Source organism: Phoenix dactylifera, chromosome 9, assembly GCF_051530095.1.
Source record: "Phoenix dactylifera cultivar Ajwa chromosome 9, Ajwa_hap1_PhDact_Kaust_v1.1, whole genome shotgun sequence".
Classification (NCBI taxonomy): domain Eukaryota; kingdom Viridiplantae; phylum Streptophyta; class Magnoliopsida; order Arecales; family Arecaceae; genus Phoenix; species Phoenix dactylifera.
In genome coordinates, this window is record NC_143198.1 from 24,073,243 (window position 1) to 24,093,800 (window position 20,558).

The 20,558-nt window shown below is 38.7% G+C and overlaps 1 protein-coding gene across 6 annotated transcripts; it reads left to right on the plus strand.

Annotated features, from left to right (window-relative positions):
• The first annotated feature begins 553 nt into the window (after positions 1-553).
• On the plus strand, positions 554-18,825 carry LOC103714612 (helicase-like transcription factor CHR28). Of its 6 annotated transcripts, XM_088704496.2 has the most exons (13): positions 554-1,196; positions 3,893-3,971; positions 4,104-4,604; positions 4,779-5,719; positions 7,656-7,727; positions 7,825-7,902; positions 7,983-8,892; positions 11,093-11,223; positions 11,640-11,861; positions 14,736-15,350; positions 15,446-15,655; positions 17,508-17,586; positions 17,683-17,884. In XM_088704496.2, the coding sequence occupies exons 1-13, from the start codon at positions 987-989 to the stop codon at positions 17,739-17,741; spliced, it is 4,107 nt and encodes a 1,368-aa protein (XP_088560622.2). In that variant the 5' UTR covers positions 554-986; the 3' UTR covers positions 17,742-17,884. The 6 variants fall into 6 exon arrangements, with proteins under 6 accessions (XP_088560622.2, XP_008800142.4, XP_088560624.2 ...); XM_008801920.6 differs by lacking the exons at positions 17,508-17,586; positions 17,683-17,884 and adding an exon at positions 18,189-18,825; XM_088704500.2 differs by lacking the exons at positions 17,508-17,586; positions 17,683-17,884 and adding an exon at positions 18,189-18,825 and having other exon boundaries at positions 730-1,196; positions 4,104-4,693.
• Positions 18,826-20,558: the final 1,733 nt, after the last annotated feature.

Below are 20,558 nucleotides of genomic sequence, written 5' to 3' on the forward strand. Positions count from 1 at the left end.
TTTGAGATAGAGAGAGAGAAAGAGACAATCACATCGATCCAAAATGTTGCTTGTGTTAGTAAGATAATCATGCAAGGAGATCAAAACCATCCTCCATTACCCTACATACATGTTACTCTTCATATTATGCACCCACACAATCAACATTTAAAGCACATGCACCAATGTATAGATTACCTTTTGCCATCCTTAAGCACATCAAAAAATATCATATCATGAAGAGGGACATAAGTTGTAAGGATCATGTAACATCATTTTCATATCTTTTAGTTTTTATTTTTCTGTCCTATCAATGCCATCTTTTTTTTTATATTAAAATCTAAGTATATGAATGGGGCATGCTGCATGCCTAAGTATGCAACGGTCGGTACGTCCTTATTATTCACGAAACAAGACCTTCCTAGGTTTTAATAAAGCGCGGCTCCTCTTCTCACCTCCATAGGCTCCTATTCATTATATGTCATCATGGTAATTAAGTCGGTGATCCTGCTTTCCATCGGAATCAGAGGCGCGCGCGAATGAGTAAAAACCGAAAAAGGCGTGGGGAAATTCCGGGATGAACACGGCTCCTTCTCGTCCTCGTTCTCCGCCCCAGTTTAGGAAACGACGACTTGACTCACGCGTCCACAACAGCGGATGGAAAGTTAAAAAATGATAAACCCACCCCATCCTCCTCCTCCGAATCAAGCCCCCCTTTCCTGATCTTTTCCCCCACCCAACCTCCCTCCTATTTATACTCCGCCGCAGCCACCTCACCGCACATCACCCCCGCAATTCTTCTTTCCACGTTCCTGCCCCCGTCTTTTTCGCCCCTATTTCGCGACCCCCCTCTCTCCCCTTCCTGGATTCTTGAATCTTGAGGGCCGACGAGAACCCCCTCGGATCAGTGCGGCCGCGCGGCGGAGGAATTTGGTCTCGGAGAGAGGGGTGGGGCGGAGGGTGGAGGAGTCTAGGGTTTCGACTTCCCATGATCTTGTGCGACGCTGATGGGGGACGCGGTAGAGAACCCAACGAACGCCTCCTTCTTCGATTCCGATGCGGTGAACGGCAGCTCCACCGATAATCTCTCCATCACCATCGACGAGCTGTTTGTGATCCTCGATGAGGACCCTGGCCCATCGCAGGGCTTCGCCGAGGACCCTGGCCTATCGCAGGGCTTCGACGAGAACCTTGGCACCTCGAAGGTTCCTTCCTCGGTGAGTCCGATCTCTCCTTCTTTGATCATCGACTTGCTTGTTTCTGTTTTTGAGTCCATGGGTATTCTATTTTGGGTTTTCAGTTTGAATTTTGATCGAACCGGGGGAAACTGTTTTCTTGGGATCATCGGCTATGTTATCTTTTGCTGGAGAATCAATCTATTCTGGTTCCATGTTGGGAATAGTTTTATAATTTTGTATTCTCGAGTCTTGACTGGGAATCGAGTGCATGATTCATTTTTTTTTCTCAGTCAAAAAACACGATGCGGGCCTTCCTTTCGTAAGTGCACACTGTATTCATCATATTGCCATATCTATACTTAGGGAATTGTAAAGCGGGTGTTTGCCTCACGATTTTGTTCTCAATATCGAGAGGTTTTTCTTCCCTCGTTGAAAAAATATGTCTTCCTTGATTGATGAACAAGAAAAAGATGGTTTTGAGCTTTGACTATACTAATTTTCCTTGGTCGGTAATGCTACTTTAGAAAACATCTTTTCCAATTTTATCCCTAAATTGAATTTGATGGTTGGATAATGAAGACAAAGCAACTGCTTATGGGCCGTCTGAGAGTTATAGTCCAGTTTTACATTGTTTATATGGATGTTGCACATATCCTTCTTGGCATGCCATGGAGGTATGATCGTTGTGGAACACCTCCAGCACATGGAGAATGGATAGCTGAAATTTTATGCAAGTGTTTTTTACACTTCCATCCTTTAGAGTCAGGGGATTACCTGTCTAAGCAAAGGTTGGCAAAAACTACCTGGGTCACTGACCGTTCTTCTTTCTGATTTCATAGTGGGTAGATTTCTTCTAGTTCAATGTCAAGGACATCTGCATGAGACTACCCAAGTATAGTATGTTTACTCACAGACCAGTGTGGTGCAACAAAAGCTAAAAATACTGACTGGTGTGAAGTCAGGTAGTGGCACTACGGGCAATATGGTTCTGAAAAATTGGTGCTTAAGGCATATTGTAGGTTTTCTTACTAGAATAGCATGTGCAACATTGGCTCACCAAGAAAAAAAAATACATGCTTTAAATTAAGGAAGAAAAAGCACATCTACAGATTATTAAATGAGCTTCTAACACATTTAGAATTATCTAAATTAGAGTTTGAATATGGAAATAATGACCGAAATAGTAATTTATCTTCAATTAAAACCTCTTTGGTTGTGATGTTCTGCTCACATTGGCTGCTGGAAGATTGCCTTGAAGAAGTGCAATTTGGAGCCCATGTAATTTAGAGCCCACAATTGCATTTCTTAAAAAAAAGAAAAGTGAAGAGTGACTATGTCTGTGATTAAAGGTTTTTTATTTCAAATTTGGTTTTATGCCTTTTTTTTTCTTTTTCCATTTACAAGTTTTGAATTTCAAATTGAGATCTTTTTAGGAAGTTTTTGATTGTTAAAAGAATGAGGTTCAAAAATGGAAAAAGTTTAGATGACATTCAGAGAAAATGTGAATTTGGAAAATTCTAGTCAAAACTTTTCTCAATTTCATGATTTTAGGGTAATTCTGAAACTTCAATGCAGAACTAAACACGTGGTGTAAATATCATAAATTGCAATTTCAAATACATGTAAGCTCTTGCTATATCATGATTCTGTGGTACATGCAAAAAGGATGGTGATAGTCTTGATTCTGGTTATGTGTGTTTGCATGCAAAACGGGTTCTGGAAATTATTTTTATGAATTTTTGTTTCTTGCAGCTTTTTGGCATTTCACTTCTTTTTTGGTCTAAGTATGTAAAATCAAAAGTTGTAAATTGTAGATCTAAAACTTGAATATCCTTTGCAGTTCTTGCATAAGGTCTTTAAATACATATGCTCTTCTCCTTGCCTTGCATCGCCAATAGGGTATGTCGGTATAAGTGGGCCAGTTAGGGGTTTCTACCCTAAACTTGGTTGCATATAGTGTGGGCAAACAAGAGCTGATCTGACCAGACCAGATGCCACAAGAAATGCTTCAAAGATCCATGTTCAACTTAAAAAAGTTGGATTTTTCTGGATAGTTGGTTACCTGGTCTATCTAACTTGTATGTTATACAGGTATCATTGAGTTAAGGCCATCAATTTGGAATTGAACTTGGCCTAATGCCCCCTCTTGCAACCACCACCACCACTGCTTATCCATGGCAAAATTGTAAACTTTCCTCTCTTCTCAGTTAAGCCATTATCTCGATCTAAAACATCTGGATGACAATTTACAATGTGCCAGACAATGTAGAATCATTTCTCATATGTTGTTTTTGTGCTAGCCAAACACATCAGGACTGCTATATAGCGAATCATCTGGATGTGCAACAGTAACAACTGCAACCCCCACTCCCATTGGAAAAATATGCAACCAAGAACACCCTGGATTAAAATGCTATCCTGGCATGTTTGGAAGTTTAACATTTTCATTCAGCCGATAAAGATTCGAGACTAGAAGCAAAGAAAGTCATCCACTTTATTTAGTATTCTAATTTAAACAGACTTTTGTCTTTGGGAATTATGAAGTTCTAGTAACTGTTTTTTTCCCAAGTGGAGTAGAGATATACAAGCCTTTTTTCCCTAAAAAAATGACAATTTTGAACAATGCTATCTTTTTAGGTGTATTTTTATTCCTCATTTTGTTTTTGTTTGCTTCATTTTCTGGCATAAATTTCCTCCTTTCTGTATGCTGAATGGTTGTAAATATAAATCCTCAGGATACTCTAAAAGATTTGGGTCAGGGGAAACTGTCTCCTGGCCTGCTCAATCCTGAGAAGGCCTTTTGGACTCAAGCAGGTAATATGTTGAATCTGATTGCTTTTTCCAACTGTGTTGGAATCTGACATCTGTAAGTTAACTTACTAATCCTGCTAAAAGATATGTCATGTGTGACACTTCTCTTTCCCTCTCTCTTTATATTTGACTCAGGTTTTTCAGAACCTACAGCAGTTCTGGAAGACTTCAGCGGAGAACTGAGATCAGCTCAATGGGATACATCAGATAGTATGGATGCATCTGATTGTAAGCAAGAAACTGGCTCTGAGTTACTTTCTAAGCCTGAAGGAAGCTTTAACAACTTAAGTTCTAGCTGTCATCCACTGTCTGTGAATAATGAGATGAGTCATGAAATACAGCTTCCTGACTCCACCTTGGCGAACTACCATTGTTTTCCTTCAAATCATTCATCTAACTGGTTAAGTCTTTCAACTTCAGACTATAACCCTAGTTCGATGGATTTAGTTGAGAACTCCTTTAACAGTTTGATGACAGGCAACTTTGACCACCAACAGTTGCAGAATAATTTACCAAATTGCAACGCCCCTCTTGATAATGCTGAAGGAGAGGGCCTACTTTACTTACCATATGCAGGCTTTGGCAATGGTTTCTACTCAGACAATGACCAAGAGAAGGACTTTAAGCAAATGAGAGGTAAAAATTGTTTCAAACAGGGGCCAAAGAGTCTGAATCAGATGCAGATAGTATGTCATATCTTTGTATGCTGCAAAATGGAGAAACAAGTGAAACACCTTTTTTTCTCAATGAAATTGTTTTTATGTTTGAAATATTTGGTTGTATCACTAAGTGTTTGTTTTCCTGTTTCAGATTCATCAAATACAATTTTGATGGAAAAACCTGGATTAAGTGACGGAATGCATAGTAATGTAAATACAGTTGCTGTGCCAGATTCTTCAGTGCAGGAAGGAAATCTCTGTCCATCACACTCTATCTATTCATCTATGAGTTCTGATGCAGCTTTACCTGATACATTACTTGCTGAGTTGTACGCTAGTCAAACTACTGGTATCGCAGACGGTGGTAGAGGGAGTTGTTCAACATTATATAGAGAGTATGCTACTGGTGATGCTAACTATGACTTAAGTCAGTTCTTTCCAGGTCAATTTTCCCAGCCATTTTTGTCACATGAAAAGGAAACAACGGGACATATGAAGGCTAAAAGAGAAGATCAACTGTTTTTATCTCAGAATTCATGTGGAACTAGCGAACTGATGTTAGAGCCCTCTATCGTAGGATTGGACGCAAATTTGTCAGAAACATTATTTGCTGAGCAGAATCTTTATGAGGATGTGAATTTCAGGAGTGAATCTAGCTCAGATTCTTCTCCCCTACCCTCTAGCAGAAACTCAACTTCTGATAATGTTGATAGATATGCAGTTGATCCATCAAAACTATTGGTGCCTGATTCTAAGGTAAATTTGCACAATAAAAAGCAAACAACTTTCCCAAAGAATGAAACAGAAGATCAGATGCCAGAATCTCATCACAAACAGAGTGGTATTCCCAACGCAAGTTATAATGCTGTCCAAAAGAATCTCTCAAGAAGCAGCATAAGTGTGGATGATGATGCTGATATATGTGTCCTTGATGATATCAGTGATCCTGCCCATCCCCCTCCCCCACCAGTGCACATAAATCCTCATTCACTGTCACAACAATCTGGATTTGCTGGCCCTTATCACCCTGGTTTAGGAGGGATGAGACTTAAGACAGACGATGAGAGATTAACTTACCGAATTGCATTACAGGTTTGCAAATAAGCTTTACTGATAGTCACATCTTTAAAACTAACTTGTTACATTCTTGAAGATATCTTTTTGACTACATTTTTAAAAGATGTTCGGATATCTTTTTTTTTCTCATTTAAATATGTAGTTACAAACTATTAACTTCACTATGGATTCTGTTCACAAATTTAATCAATATTATCTGCAAATGTTAGTTGATTTAGTCTGAGATCAAGAATATAATGCTAATTATAGTATTAAAAATATGATGCAATTGGAGTTCTTAAAACATACTATATATGCAATAATTAATATCAAATTAGAAAAGTTTCAATGTGTAAGTTTGTGCGGATTGTGCATGTTGACTCTCCGACATTCTCTGATATGAATTTGTGAAGTAAAAAACACAACAATAGCGATATCTAAAATCAACCATTAATCAGAAAAAGAAGAGGCTGAAACATGAATTTGTAGGTAATCAAATGACTTGGATTTATTTTAGTTGTTTTGGTCTAAACCTGTGCAGGTTTGTTTGGTAACTGATTTCATATAATGAAACTGAAAAAAAATGAAGTAGCTATTTACTTGCTTCAGCCATCCTTTTCTCAGCTTTACATGCCGAACAACCCAAACAATTTTCGAACTGAAAAATCATTTTTGATGGAATTATAAAACTGCTAAATCTTAAATGTCCTCTTCACAGTGCTATCTATTGATGAAGTCTTGCATCAACGCTTTGGATTAGCATACATGAATCCCTTCCCACCAATTACTAACTTAATGCATGCTTTTCCAAATCGATATGTTAGTTTAAGGTTCTCCCTTTATCTATCCTGTATCTCAACATAGAATCAAGCACCTCTCGATTTTTGGGCCTTCTCAAATTATTTTCTATACATGTGAATACCATCTTCATTGATCTCTGTCATTTTGTCCTTGGTGCAATTTGATGCATCTTTTCAGTATGCTCATTCCTTTACAACATATCCATTTATGCATTCTTATCCCTACAATATATTTTTTGCATGTGGGCATTATTTGCTCTCAGTTTTTTTTTTTTCAGTTTTCTTTCTCTCAAATTGCCAATGCATATGTTGATCAGAGGCACCCAAAAAGAACTCTTCACTTTATCCACCAAACTCTGATTCTGTCAGATATATGTCTTTACTTTATCCATCCAACTCTAATTCTATCAGACATGTTTTTATTAATTTCTTTATTTTTAGGATAATATTATCCAGAATAATTAAATTAATTATGCAATGGTGTTTCTTTGCTGCCAATTTTGACTGGGGCCTATTTTTCATTCAGTCCCATTATAATTTCATTCTATAGACATCCCTTCATCAATTGATTTTTTGACCCTTAATCTTTTTGTGTTTCCTTTGTGCTTCCAATCTGTCACTTAACTTTACTGTGCATAGAGATGTGGAAAATTGATTGAAATTTTTTTGGTGTGTTTCAAGGAAGACCAGAAAAATATTTAGCTGATAGGAGTATGTTGGTGTAGTTTGACCCTGTTACCTGTCATAGTCATTTTAATGTTAAATTTTATTAGTTCTAAAAAACAATTTATGTGCCTAAAGTGCTTGATTATGTTAGCTGTATCTTCAAGAGAGCATTTCTTCTTTATCTTTATTCCAGAACATGACACAATTCTCAGTGGCATCTCTTTCATAGTTAGCTTGTTCTACAGCTCTCATATAATTTACTTTGAAATGTATCATCATCATATGTTATTAAACTGAGGCATTTTTTCATTACCATCATACCCCATTTTCCTCATTCAGGCCATTTAATCATACTTTTTTTCAAACTATTCTACCCTTTCTCCTTGTTTGTTGTGTTTAAGAATGCTGATTTTTATTTTGTTCTGATACTCAGTTTTTAGAGTCTCTACTATTATTTCTGTAGATTTGTACAGTCATGATGAAACTGAAGCTTAGTTGTTTGACAGGATCTTGCTCAGCCAAAATCTGAAACTACCCCACCAGAAGGACTTTTAGCTGTTTCTCTATTGAGACACCAGGTCTGGGTTGGGTTACATTATTAATTTTATGATTTATGAGGTAACTTCTGGGTATTGTCCTCTTCATGTGTTTAACTAAAGCGACACTGTTGGACAGAAAATAGCTTTGTCATGGATGGTACAAAAGGAGACTGCTAGTCCGCATTGCTCTGGAGGGATTCTTGCAGATGACCAGGTTTTGCTTAATAGCTTATTTGTATACATCATATTGCGGAACCTCATATAGATTTAGTTGGCTTCATGTCTATCTTACAGGGATTGGGTAAAACAATATCTACTATAGCACTTATCCTGACGGAAAGATCTCCATCGCCAAGATCTTGTCCTGGAACAGATAAACAAAATGAATTTGAAACTTTGAATCTGGACGATGACACTGATGACGATGATGTCTCCGAGCTTAATCTTATCAAGCAGCCTCGCAATTCAAGTTCTGTGGTGAACAGTAAGCCTGTGAAAAGAGAGAACTCTGTGATGGCAGTGAAGAGCAGGCCAGCAGCTGGAACTTTGGTTGTTTGCCCTACAAGTGTTCTTCGACAATGGGCTGAAGAACTGCAAAACAAAGTCACCAGCAAAGCCAATTTATCAGTTCTGGTATATCATGGGGGTAATCGAACAAAAGATCCCAATGAGCTCGCCAACTATGATGTTGTTCTCACAACATATGCTATTGTAAGCATGGAGGTCCCGAAGCAGCCACTTGTTGATAAAGATGATGAGGACAAAGGGAAGCCTGATGCATCAACTGTTCCTACAGGGCCTATAACCAATAAAAAGAGGAAAAGTAGTAGTTCCAGTGCAAAAAATCTGAAGGATGGTAACACAACGGATGGTCCATTGCTTGAGTCTGCTGCTAGACCTCTTGCAAGAGTTGGGTGGTTCAGAGTTATACTTGATGAAGCTCAAAGCATCAAGAACCACAGAACTCAAGTTTCCAGGGCATGTTGTGGTTTGCGAGCCAAAAGAAGATGGTGCTTGTCTGGGACTCCCATCCAGAATGCAGTTGATGATCTTTATAGCTATTTCAGATTTCTCAGATATGATCCATATGCTGTTTATAAGTCATTTTGCTCTAAAATAAAGATGCCAATTAGTAGGAATCCACCTAATGGGTACAAAAAGCTTCAAGCTGTTCTGAAGACAATAATGCTGCGCCGCACTAAAGGTGAACTCAGGAGATCATGTTTTCCTAGTATATATGGGCTGATATTTTTCATGGATGATACGTTCCTTTTAATCTTCAAATGAAATATTACATTTTTGTGCAACTCCAACTCTATGATTAATTAGAGCTTTCATCCCTGAATCTGAGTAGCTCTAAACTTATAGTTCTTGTGATCTTGTCCATTAGCACTTACGTGTTCATTTTCAGTCATTTTTGATGAACTCTTTTTGTATCCCTTAAATATTCTTGAGAAACCATGGGATGCACCCCCTTTCTAGACTCTTTATGCTAGGGTTGAACTGGACGTGCACTTCTGCAGGATGTCATGCATGGGAAAATCCATATAAATATGTTTATATCAATGATACAACTAATTATGAATTGCATCATGGTGCTTTACTGTTTGATCTGAATGCTGAAACTATCTATATAATTGACTACTAAATTTCTACTCAAGTCAAAACATATGAGATGAATATGTTGATAGCTTTCTTCTGTTTTTCTGCTGGATGCTCAGTGTAATGGTGTAAAGCATTCAAGTTAATAGCTTTTGATGTGGATGATGATAAAATATTGATGGGGAAACCAACAGTGCTATTGACCAAGAGTTAGGCTTAGGATGTGTCTGGTTGCATGTGAAAGACATGGTTTCTTTTGTCAAAATTGCAAACTTATGCAAGTATTTTGATTAGGCGATCATGTCTAATACTGTGAAAAGACACTCTTCTCTTTAAAGTATCCTTTTATTATTTTATTATGTCACTGTTCAATTTCATATCAGCTTACAAACTCCTTAGAAGCAAATGGTTTGAACTTCCAGAATATCTTAGAGAAAGTGTGATATCCTTTTGAATCTCTGGAAGCAACTCTAAAGTTTCTCCACATTTTCACAAATAATGAAGTGCCAACATGGCCTGTTTAATTAATTTCTGCTGCATGGTTGCTATCCCGTTGTTGTTTTTTATCCATTTATGTTTATTTAAAATCCCTTCCCCACTACTTCTGTTGAAGCCTTTTCATATTCTGCCTGCTTTGCCAGCTTTATTCTTCATTTAACAACTTCATTTTGCTAGCAAGTACTTATTTCCCGACAGTTAATTAAATCTAGTCGTGTTTCACACACTCAAGAATGGTTAACACACACAAACATGTACTACTCTTTGAGATTCTAATAGATGAAGAGTTTTCTACTTTGTTTTTTTGTGCAAATTCTTTGTTCTGGTAAATGCGCAATGGGCCCCTATTTGGCCTCTGGACATCATCTCACCATTTTAAAAAGTCATCCCTGGGAACATAATATATAAGCATTAATATTAAGCTTTCTCCACTGGATATGCGTCTTGTTCTTTCATAGACTTACCATATATCTACTTCCTTATCTCTTCTTTGCCCAAATTATGTTTTAATATTCATTATTTCTTCAACGCCTAACATTTTGATTTCTACAACATAGTCGTTCTTATGAATTCTTGTTGCCCTTTTGGTTTTGTGGTATTTGTCAGTCACAAAGTGCATTGTATCATCCACCAAGCACTAGTCGTATATGAGGCATTCCTTTATGTGTGTGTATTACCCAAAAAACTATCTTTCGGATCCCAACATGATATTCAACCTCGTATATCTTATCGGCCAAACCTGCATTGTCTGCAAATAGCGTATGCAAAAGATCAGCTCTAAATCCTCGACCTTTTTTTAAGCCTGTTATAAGGGACACTATTGATTTAGGTGTCTAATTGGTGCATTAATGCGGCCTCGCATTGATTTCATATTGTTCATTGGAGCTACTTTATCTGTCATTGTTTACCAAAGCTGCATTTCGAATATGTTTCATGAAAGTTGAGGAGCATGTCTCCAAATACTTTCACGAGATCCTTGAAACAGTATTACTCTACATTTGTAGTTTTTTTGTCTTCTCCAAAGGAGAAACGAGAAACTCTGGTTTGAATTTTTGATATCATTGCAACTTAATGATTCCATAGATAGTCCCACATAAAGATTAGGTTTATCTGCCCCATTGATATTATCCTTCTTGCTTTTTCTAGTTGTTTACTTCCATAAGAAGGTTGCTTACCATTCTTTGTGTAAGTGATTGCATCTTTTCCCCCCCTTTTTTGAGTATTTGGTGTCAAAAGAGGATTTTGATTTGCTTTGATGTTTGATATTCTGTAATTTGTTTTAACTTTGATAAATTGTTTTATAGGTGCTCTAATTGATGGAAAACCAATTATTACCTTGCCTCCAAAGACGGTCACTTTAAAAAAGGTGGATTTCTCAAAGGAGGAACGGGCCTTTTATTTTGCTCTAGAAGCTGAATCTCGAGAACAATTCAAGGTGGGATCTTGTTTGCCAACACTTTTCTAAACGTATAATTGAACCGATTTTTAATCTATGCCTGGTCATTGATGGTCGCATATAATTGATCTAGGATTTGGATGGTCTTGACTACTGCTAATGTTGGTTGTTAACCATTTGTAATAACAAACAGAAAGCAAGGTTGTTGAACCTCGAGGTTTTTTATGTTTCAAATGCTTTTGTGCAATTTGTCATGAAGAGTTCTTATACTCCACCTTGGGCTTTAGTTATTCTCTGTGTTGTGGTCAGATAAAATGTTCTCTGTGCCTGAATTCATTATTATGCAAAATTTTATAGTTTTTAGTTCTCATGCGCCGCCAGTTTTTTAGTTTCTATATAAATTTGTAAGACTGAATTTGAATTTTTTCTAAACTTGAATATTTTTTCTTGCTTAGGTTTATGCAGCAGCTGGGACTGTCAAACAAAATTATGTCAACATTTTATTTATGCTCTTGCGGCTTCGGCAGGCTTGTGATCATCCACTTCTGGTAAAAGGATATGATTCTAACTCTATCTGGAGGTCTTCTATGGAGATGGCAAAAAAACTTCCCAGAGAGAAGGTAGAAAGTCTTTTGAGATGTTTAGCAGCTTGTTTGACAATCTGTACGATCTGCAATGTAAGTGTTAGTTAATTTCTCAAGATGCTTTTCTTTTTCCAAATGCTCTTTTCATTATATTTTCTTGTTTGGAGATATTGGTCCATGTAAGACATGCATTATTTTGTATTAATTCCTAATTGAAAACAAATTGCATGCTTTTTTTCCATGTATCTTTGACTTGATAATAGTATCAAGGAAACTGCTCCATTGTCAATTGGATTTTTTATCAAGCATAAGGATAGTACTGAACTTCAGTTATAGCTGTTCTATTTGCATTTTAAAACTAATTGATGAATGGCAATTTTGTGCTTGAGATATGAGTGCAACTATGGTTGGGTAATTTCAAATGTGATCCGACTCAATTCGGTGAGGGTAGAATCTATGGACTTGGATTGATTTTAGGCTAGCAGATCAAGGTTTTAATGAACTTGGTTTGACTTTCAGTAGCACAGACCAACACAATAACAAGTTGGAAGGTTCAGGTTGAGAGCTTCAATGACCTGATCCAATTTGATCAAAGCTCATGGTCTCACTCTTTTTTAGCTCGAGATATGACCTTGGTTGGGTTACAACATCTGGAATCTGGCACATAACAAACTTTGATTACATTGGAGATTTTTGCAAATACTGTTCATATCAAGTTGATTTGATTAAGAGTTTGGACAACCTCATCCAACCAGGAAAAAAATATTTCATGGTGACCTACCCAGTTAATATAACGTGATATTCAAATATATAAATAATCTTGTTACATCTAATATCATCAGTGATTCGCTGTTACTACTATCATATTTCTAGGTGATTGCTTTAATTCATTTTTCTCTCAAAGCCCTCAATTCATCACCTAAATCACATAGCCTGCAGACTGACTAGATGTGATTTAACTTAACCTATACTATTTTTGGGTTCAAGAATAGAGCGCTATTAAGGTGTGAATTATGGGAATAGGTTAGGTAGGATAGGATATAATACTATTTGGTAGTTAAACTAATTTATATGGACCGAGGTGCAATACTCCTTGCTCATGATGAGCATACATGATTCATGGGGGTTCTCTTTGTATTCATGTGTGTATATGTGTGAATGCATGTATGTATATCCATGGTCGTATATTAATGTATGCACAAATGCTTGCACACACCTCTGAGAGACAGAGAGAATGTACAAGTCAAGAACGCTCATACTTGGCTCCACAATGTGAGTGAACCTGAGGAAGATATGAAATTATAAAATAGTTCTATTTATTTTTAATTTTAAGTTTGTATGTAGAGAATGAGACTGACATGCCTGTTCTCAGGAGGAAGTTAAAGGAAATGGAGAGAGAAGGCCTGATATGAATGAACATTGGAGGGTAGTTATTAAATATTTTTGCACCAACTGTTTGAATAACCCAAGAGATACTTAGAAAAGTTCCTCCAGTTGTGGTCAGTGTCAGAATCCTGACTAAACTCGATTTTTGACTGAACCAAGTGGATTGGTAATTTGGACAGGGTAACTCACGTCATTACAAAAATGATATACGATATTTAAAAATAATATAAAAATTATAAAATTAGGAAAAAGGGAAAATAATGATAATACAAAAAAGGAGAATATTTCAAATTACTGATCTAAGTTTGTACTATGTAGTATCAGTATTTTTAAATAAACTATAAATCTATAAACACAATGAATGACTAAATTAAAATTTATATTGTAGTTTGTGTCAATTTTCTCAATCATGAACTTGGTTTAGGTGCTTAACCGTCTGTCCCTCAAAATCATGCCAAACAATCAGCTGAGGCAAGGTTCTATAAACACACATATTTCTGTTATTACTTGGAAAAGAAGCTTATAATAAAACAAATATTAGAAAACAGGGTGAATTGGGGAAAAAAGAAAAAGGAAAGCTCTTCTGAGTGGGAGGTAGCGAAGATGGACGGTTGCCAAGTTAACCAGATATTTTTCGATAAATATTGAGTTGTTTCTGACTTAGGTAGAAGAGATGGACAGTAAAATTAGTTGGATATTTTCGTGCAAATTTTTTGTGTTTTTAGTGGGATCGTGAATAACCAATTCAAGTACCTTTTATTTGGAAAATTGATCCATCATTTGTTCTGTGACTGGAATTTGTAATGATGTGGTCTAGATCCGGTGATTCCAGATCCAGACGCGCGAAGTTTTACACTGGTCAAGGTAGCATTATCAAGTTAAAGTAAACAAGGCGCTGTGCCTCTTACGTGTTACAGTTAGAACGACCTTGCCCTTTTCCATTCTCATATCCTGCTACCACAAGATCTTTGCTCCTAGACATGTTTTCTCATCATTATGAGCTTTTAATTCTTTATAAGGATATAGTACATGGCTAATATGATGTGATTTGACGTTGAAAAATTTGTTGACTAAGGATATTTTGGAAATTCTGCCCAAGGAAGTACGAATCATCTGATTATGGTATTCTATGAATGGCAGACTTCAAAGCAAGCAAGTTATATATATTTATGGAAGTTTTTACTTGAAGATGTGGGTGGAAAAAATGACTCTTTAGAATCTTCCTGCATCTGTTCTTTTGAATGTGGATTTTTTTATGTCTAAGACTAACAATATAGTTAAATCTGGGCCTTCTCCATGTCCTGTTCTCTTCTCTCTCTCTCTCCCCTCCTCCCCCCCCCTCTGCTGATTAGTTTTTTTTGTCATCCAAGCCTGTTTTTTCTGCTTATTATAAAAAAAATGCTGACCCATTGTTCCTGTGCTATTTTTTCCCTCATCAAATTCGTTAAATTTTAACTTAGCCACCATCTTTTAAAAAAACCCATTCTTGTTTATGCTTTGCTTAGATAGAAGATTGATGGTCCTAGTAGTGGAATGCAAATATATTCGTTCTCCATTGTTTGATGTTTCCGATGTCTGCAGGATCCACCTGAAGAGGCTGTTGTTACCATCTGTGGGCATGTTTTCTGCAAGCAGTGCATCTGTGAGCATCTTACTGGGGATGATAACATCTGTCCCTCTGCCCACTGTAAAGGCCGGCTTAATGCTGATTCAGTATTTTCAAAAGGGACTTTAAGAAGCTCTTTATCTGGCCAACCTGCTGATTCATGTTGCTCCGGTGATTCTGGTCCTGAATTGGCAGATGCAACTAAGCTGTGTGGGAATAGTTCACCTTTGAATTCTTCTAAAATAAAAGCTGCTCTTGAGATTTTGCAATCACTGCCCAGATCCGAGTACTTCTCAAATAGTAATTTCAAAATTTCTAGTCATGTAGCCACTGGTTCTGTACAAAACACAGATCGTACTATTAAAATGAGTCCTCCAATTGGTACAAATGATAGAAAACATTCTGACTCAATTGAAGGTTCCCATGGTCAAGTAACAGAAAAAGCCATTGTCTTCTCCCAGTGGACTAGGATGCTGGATTTGTTGGAAACTCCACTAAAAGATTCTTGTATACAGTACAGGAGACTTGATGGGACAATGTCTGTTGCTGCTAGGGAGAAAGCTGTGAGAGATTTTAACACTATTCCAGAGGTTTGCATGTCAAATCTTTCGACTTCTTCATTATCTGAATCTAGATTTTGATTTGTGTTTCATGCTTGTCCATCTAATTTATTACTTTATGGTAGGTAACTGTGATGATTATGTCTTTGAAAGCTGCAAGTCTTGGACTGAATATGGTGGCAGCCTGCCATGTTCTACTACTAGATCTGTGGTGGAATCCTACAACTGAAGACCAGGCAATTGACAGAGCACATCGAATTGGCCAAACACGTCCTGTCACTGTATCTCGCTTAACGGTGAAAGACACAGTTGAGGATCGCATCTTAGCTCTCCAGGTATCTTATTGCATTTTTCTAGTCTTTCTTTACCTCTTCTTTTCAGTTCTATTGTGTGGAATATGTGAGAAGGCTAGGTAGATTCATAGAGATGCTCAGACACTATCATGGAATTCTATAGTCAAGGCAGTGTATGAGTGTGTCTAACATTGATTATCATTATCATAAACCGACCCATGTTGTCACACAAATGATTCTACAGTTGTATGGAAGTATACCATTTGTTTTTTAATTGTTAGTTGATATGGCTACCATTTTGAACGTATAGTATTTGATGGTAGCATATTTGAAAGTTAATGATTCTGATATTGTACAGCATTTCTATATTTTGTTAGAGCACAAAGGTATAGCCTGTGTTTTTGATTTGTATATACACGCAACACCACTAGCATCCAAATTTGCAGAGTGGAGTAATGCTGAAAAATTGGCTTAGCCAATTTTGTTAGAAAATATGCAAATATAAAGCAACTCAAGGTAAAGATGTGCAACAATAGTACTTTGTTGCCGGAGAATAGATCCTAGATGTGTAACAACTATTAGATCACCTCTCAGTCATCTTGTTTTTTAGCGCAAACTTGCCCAGTTGTATAGGTTTGGGCTACTTGTACAAGACTTGAATTTTTGTAAGTTCCTAATCAACCTTATTGTTAACTGTCAATTGTTGTGTCATGCATTGGGGTTGTATTTAGGATCAAGTATACCAAAGTTTGAGAAAGCTTTATGATTGGCTTTCCACTTGACATTGACACTTTATCTTGGCACTTTTTCCTGGTCAAGGAATCTTAGGCTGAGAGAGAAGCATACCTATCCTATTAGGCCATTTGGGTAGTTAGAAAGACATGCCTTCTTGGTTATTTAATCACTGAACTTTTAGAATTTAGACTATTGTAGAGTGTGGGCAAAGAGACAAGCTGGTGCTTTTTTGATACAATTTTTTTAAGGCACAAACTACAACCCAGGAAGCTATTTCAAACAAAACCCCTTGCTATTTCTTTAGTACCATATTTGCCAACCTAATTGTTACTCTAGGAGGTTATATGTACCTAGCAAGAAACTGACAAGAGATATTTTCTCACTGCTGCTGGACTTATTTTTATCTTGGCTGCCTCCAATTAGGATCCTTTGGTGCTAGCTGTGCCCCATGTGTTTTTGCATGCAGTTTTCCTTTCTCAGTTACATGATTAAATGAGGATTCTAGTTCCTGTCATTGGCATGTTGAGTATCTTTTAAAATGATTGCATCTTGATGGTCATCTGATGATCTTTAATCACAAGCCATTGATCCGATAAGTAGTTTAGAGTTGCTAGCGCTCATCAGTGCATCGTGCTCTTTAGACACATTGCTTGGATCTGTGGTACACTTCCATGTTTTTAGTTCGTTGCCATAGAAAATGCTATTTGGTGAACAGTCAATAATCATATGGTCAGCCTTTCTACCTTTGGTAGTGTTGTCCTTCATTTCAGTCTCTATTAGGGTACTCTGTGCTTTTCAGGTGTGGACCCTTTTTTTGGGAAATAATTCCCCAAAAATCCTGTGCTTGAGGTGTGCGAATTTCTCATTGTAGGCTCTGCAATCTGAACTTCTCTGCTGCTCTTTCAATTGATTAAATCTTATACCAACGAGTCCTTGAATTTTTATGACAACTTGCTTTTGGAAAATTCTTGGGATCTGATTACAGTTTCCTTTTTGCATTGATTGGTGCTTAATCAGCTTGTGAATTTATAGACCTTCTACATCTAGAGAGAAGGTTCTTATTGTAGCTTTGATACTGGGTTAATATCTATGGTTGGAGTTTATAAATAAGCAAGATTCTTATTTTACTCGTAGTTCAATTCTAATTGCACTTGCTTAGGAATTTGGACTCACAAGGGCAAGGATTGGAAGTTGCATATTATTACAAAGCAAAAATGTTTTCATCACCTCAATCAAAGGTCTGTCATAGCGGTGCATACCAACTTGTATCAGATGGTAATGTACTATATTGGTACCAAATCGAGACTTAGGATGCCGAACTGATTCCCCTGCAGGGCATACCAATGCTGTACCGGCATTTGTATTGGTATGGGATCTGGTATTGGGATGGTGAACTTTGACCTTAATACAATTGCAAAGCTAGGTGTCTGTAACATACGAGGAGACAAAACCTGACACGTTTATCTTGAACCCATGCCCCATGTCAACACATCTCAGCATAATTTCCTCATAGAAGTGTGAAGAAACCTTGTCTGTTATGTTTAATAGGGAAAGCTGCGGCAGGTAAAATTTAACTTTTTGCTTTAAAATCGCAAATTGTTTCTGTCAGATAAAATTTAACTTCCCCAGATTTCTTGATTTTGCATTATTGGCTTTGTCCTTATTGCATCAGTAAGCGCATCATCTTCATGTGTCTCTCCCATGCAAGTTTTGGCTCATGTTTCCTTCGCATTGCTGGTCTGTCTGAAATGGCAGTATGCCACTCATCCGAGACCTTTAATAGCTGCTTTATTCCATTCTATTTTTATGGTGGTAGTGATGTATAAAACTTTTTCTCTAGGAAAAAAAGAGGGAAATGGTGGCTTCTGCATTTGGAGATGATGAATCAAGTTCCCGCCAGACTCGTCTGACGGTAGAGGATTTAGAGTACCTGTTCATGGTGTAGCCCTTCATTCTTTTCCGCACAGTTTTGCTCGTTGCTGATGTATTAGGCCTTTAACAGTCAACCCTGTCCTCTGGCCCTTGGAGTCTCTGTGATTGGCACCGTGGTGGCAGTTTAGGAGGTGGCTATCTAATTATGGAGGTGGTTTGGCCTAAATTTATATGTTATATTTCAGTTCAGAAGATTTTTCTAGAAGACCGTTTTATTCAGTTTCCCATTGGAGTTGAGGCACTGTTGACTGGCTAATAGTAGGAATTTATCCAAGAGGAAGGGCACTAACCAGCATCATCTGTGAATAGCCGTTGTACACCTCACAGTTTTCCTTTTCTTGGTGGCTGAGCACACTATCTTGTCAAGATTTGAGTTTCAATAGGTTTACAGGAAAGGATAGAAGAAAGGATGCCAACATTCAATTAAACTGGTCTTTGATATTATTTGTAAATCTTTGAATGCAGTAACCATCTGAGCATTGTATTGTTGATGTCGTTTATCATATCAGTATCTAGAGATTTTATAGTAAAGATTTTATGGTTTATTTCGTTTTGTGTTTGTGCATGCAAGCATGTGCTTGTGTGCGCACGTGTGCAAGTATTTTTCATGAAGTGTGTGAAGAGAAATATGTCTGAATGATCCATCTATTGAACTCCGCAACCACAGGAACCTGATTCTCTTATAATGGCCAATTTGGATTTGGATGAGTTTTTACCCTTGTACCAATTTTGATCATATTGCTACCTTGCATATGTGCACCGATGGTTTGCTTTCATGCCATGCTACCATGAGGCCACATTGGCACGAACTGTGATATGCCTCATCTACCTGACCTTATGGATGTATTTTTGCTGTCAATTAAGCTGATTTGTACGGATAGCATCTGTTGGGGAGAATAAAGTTTCCCCCCAAATGACATAAATACCCCTAAGAAGCCGTACAACCTCCGACCCCGGACAGCCGAAGTCAGCGTCCGACCTCGGAACGCTCGGCCACAAGACGACCGACCCCGAAACCTCCGACCTAAGAGAAACCCCGATGTCCGAGGACCGTACTCTAACACCCCTCCGGCATTTATTGCGCATGGCCGCTGTAATCTTCCGGCTTACTCCATAATAAATGCGCATGGCTCCTGACATCTACGGATCCCCGGCTCTCCACGGCAAATCGACCCAGCAGGGTCTAGTCGACTATGATAAGTCTCTGATCTCGGCCATACCGCCGACATCAGTGCAATGATTCGCCTGACCGAGCGCCGACCTGAACAACATGCCAAGCCGTACTACGGCCTCGCCCTGTTATATCACAGGTATACCGACCCCCGCATATAAAAGGGAGCCTTGGCCTCCCAAGAGGGGATCGGAACATTCATACACCCAAAAATCACTGTTTATCTCCTTCTCCCCACTATTTGCCCCCTCCCTGACTTGAGCGTCGGAGGGCCGACGCCGGAGAACCCGGCCACCGGTTCGTGTGCAGGCATCCGGACGGAGGACGCCGCCAGCCAACGGATTGCCGCCCCGCTGCGAGGACCTGCTGTTCCTTCTCTCCGACCGCCCCGGACGGAGGACGCCGCCCGCCGACAGACCGCCGCCCCGCCGTGAGAACAAACAGTCGTTTCCTCTCCTCGACCGAAGATTGCCCCCGGGTCCAATTTCCAGCAACAGTTGGCGCTAGAGGAAGGGCCCGAGTAGCAGTCATGAAGTTGAGAAGTAAGGGAACCTCTAACGTCTCCCGGCGTCCCCCGCAAAGTCCTGGACACTCCGTCCAGAATTCTCCAACTCCGGCTGACCCAGCTCCTCAGGTCCAGCCGGAACAGTTCAATGCCCTGGCACAGCAAGTCCAGGCCCTGGCCGCCGCCGTTCAGGGCCTGCGGCGCGTGGAGGCTTTACCGGCACTTCCCCCGCAGGCCCAAGCCTCGCCGGAGTGTCTCCCCAAGGCCCGGTTCTCCCCAGCCAAAATTTGCATGGCTCCTCCAGAGCCAACGATGGAGAACGAGCTTCTCCCCGGAGAGAGTTACCGGGAGAAGGTTTTGACCGGAGACCCCAACTTTCTGAGGCGGAGTCAGCCCCGGATCACCGTAAGCTTGCGCAAACCACAGCGACAATCCCACAGGTGGGGGAGCTCGACCGAAAAGTCGAGCATCTGGAGCGCCAGATTGCGGCACTCCACAGCAAGAAGGCAAGACAGGAAGGGGACTTCGAGTTCACTACCAAGTCCCCCTTCTCCCGCCAGATCGAGGACGAGCCAGTTCCCGCGAGGTTCAAAATGCCTCAG

Excerpts from the sequence above, each read along its gene's own strand:
- LOC103714612 (XM_088704496.2), top strand. The coding sequence starts at position 987 with ATGGGGGACGCGGTAGAGAACCCAACGAACGCCTCCTTCTTCGATTCC. Across the intron at positions 15,351-15,445 it reads ATTTTAACACTATTCCAGAG|GTAACTGTGATGATTATGTC; the intron begins GTTTGCATGTCA and ends ACTTTATGGTAG. Across the intron at positions 17,587-17,682 it reads TTTCATCACCTCAATCAAAG|GGCATACCAATGCTGTACCG; the intron begins GTCTGTCATAGC and ends ATTCCCCTGCAG.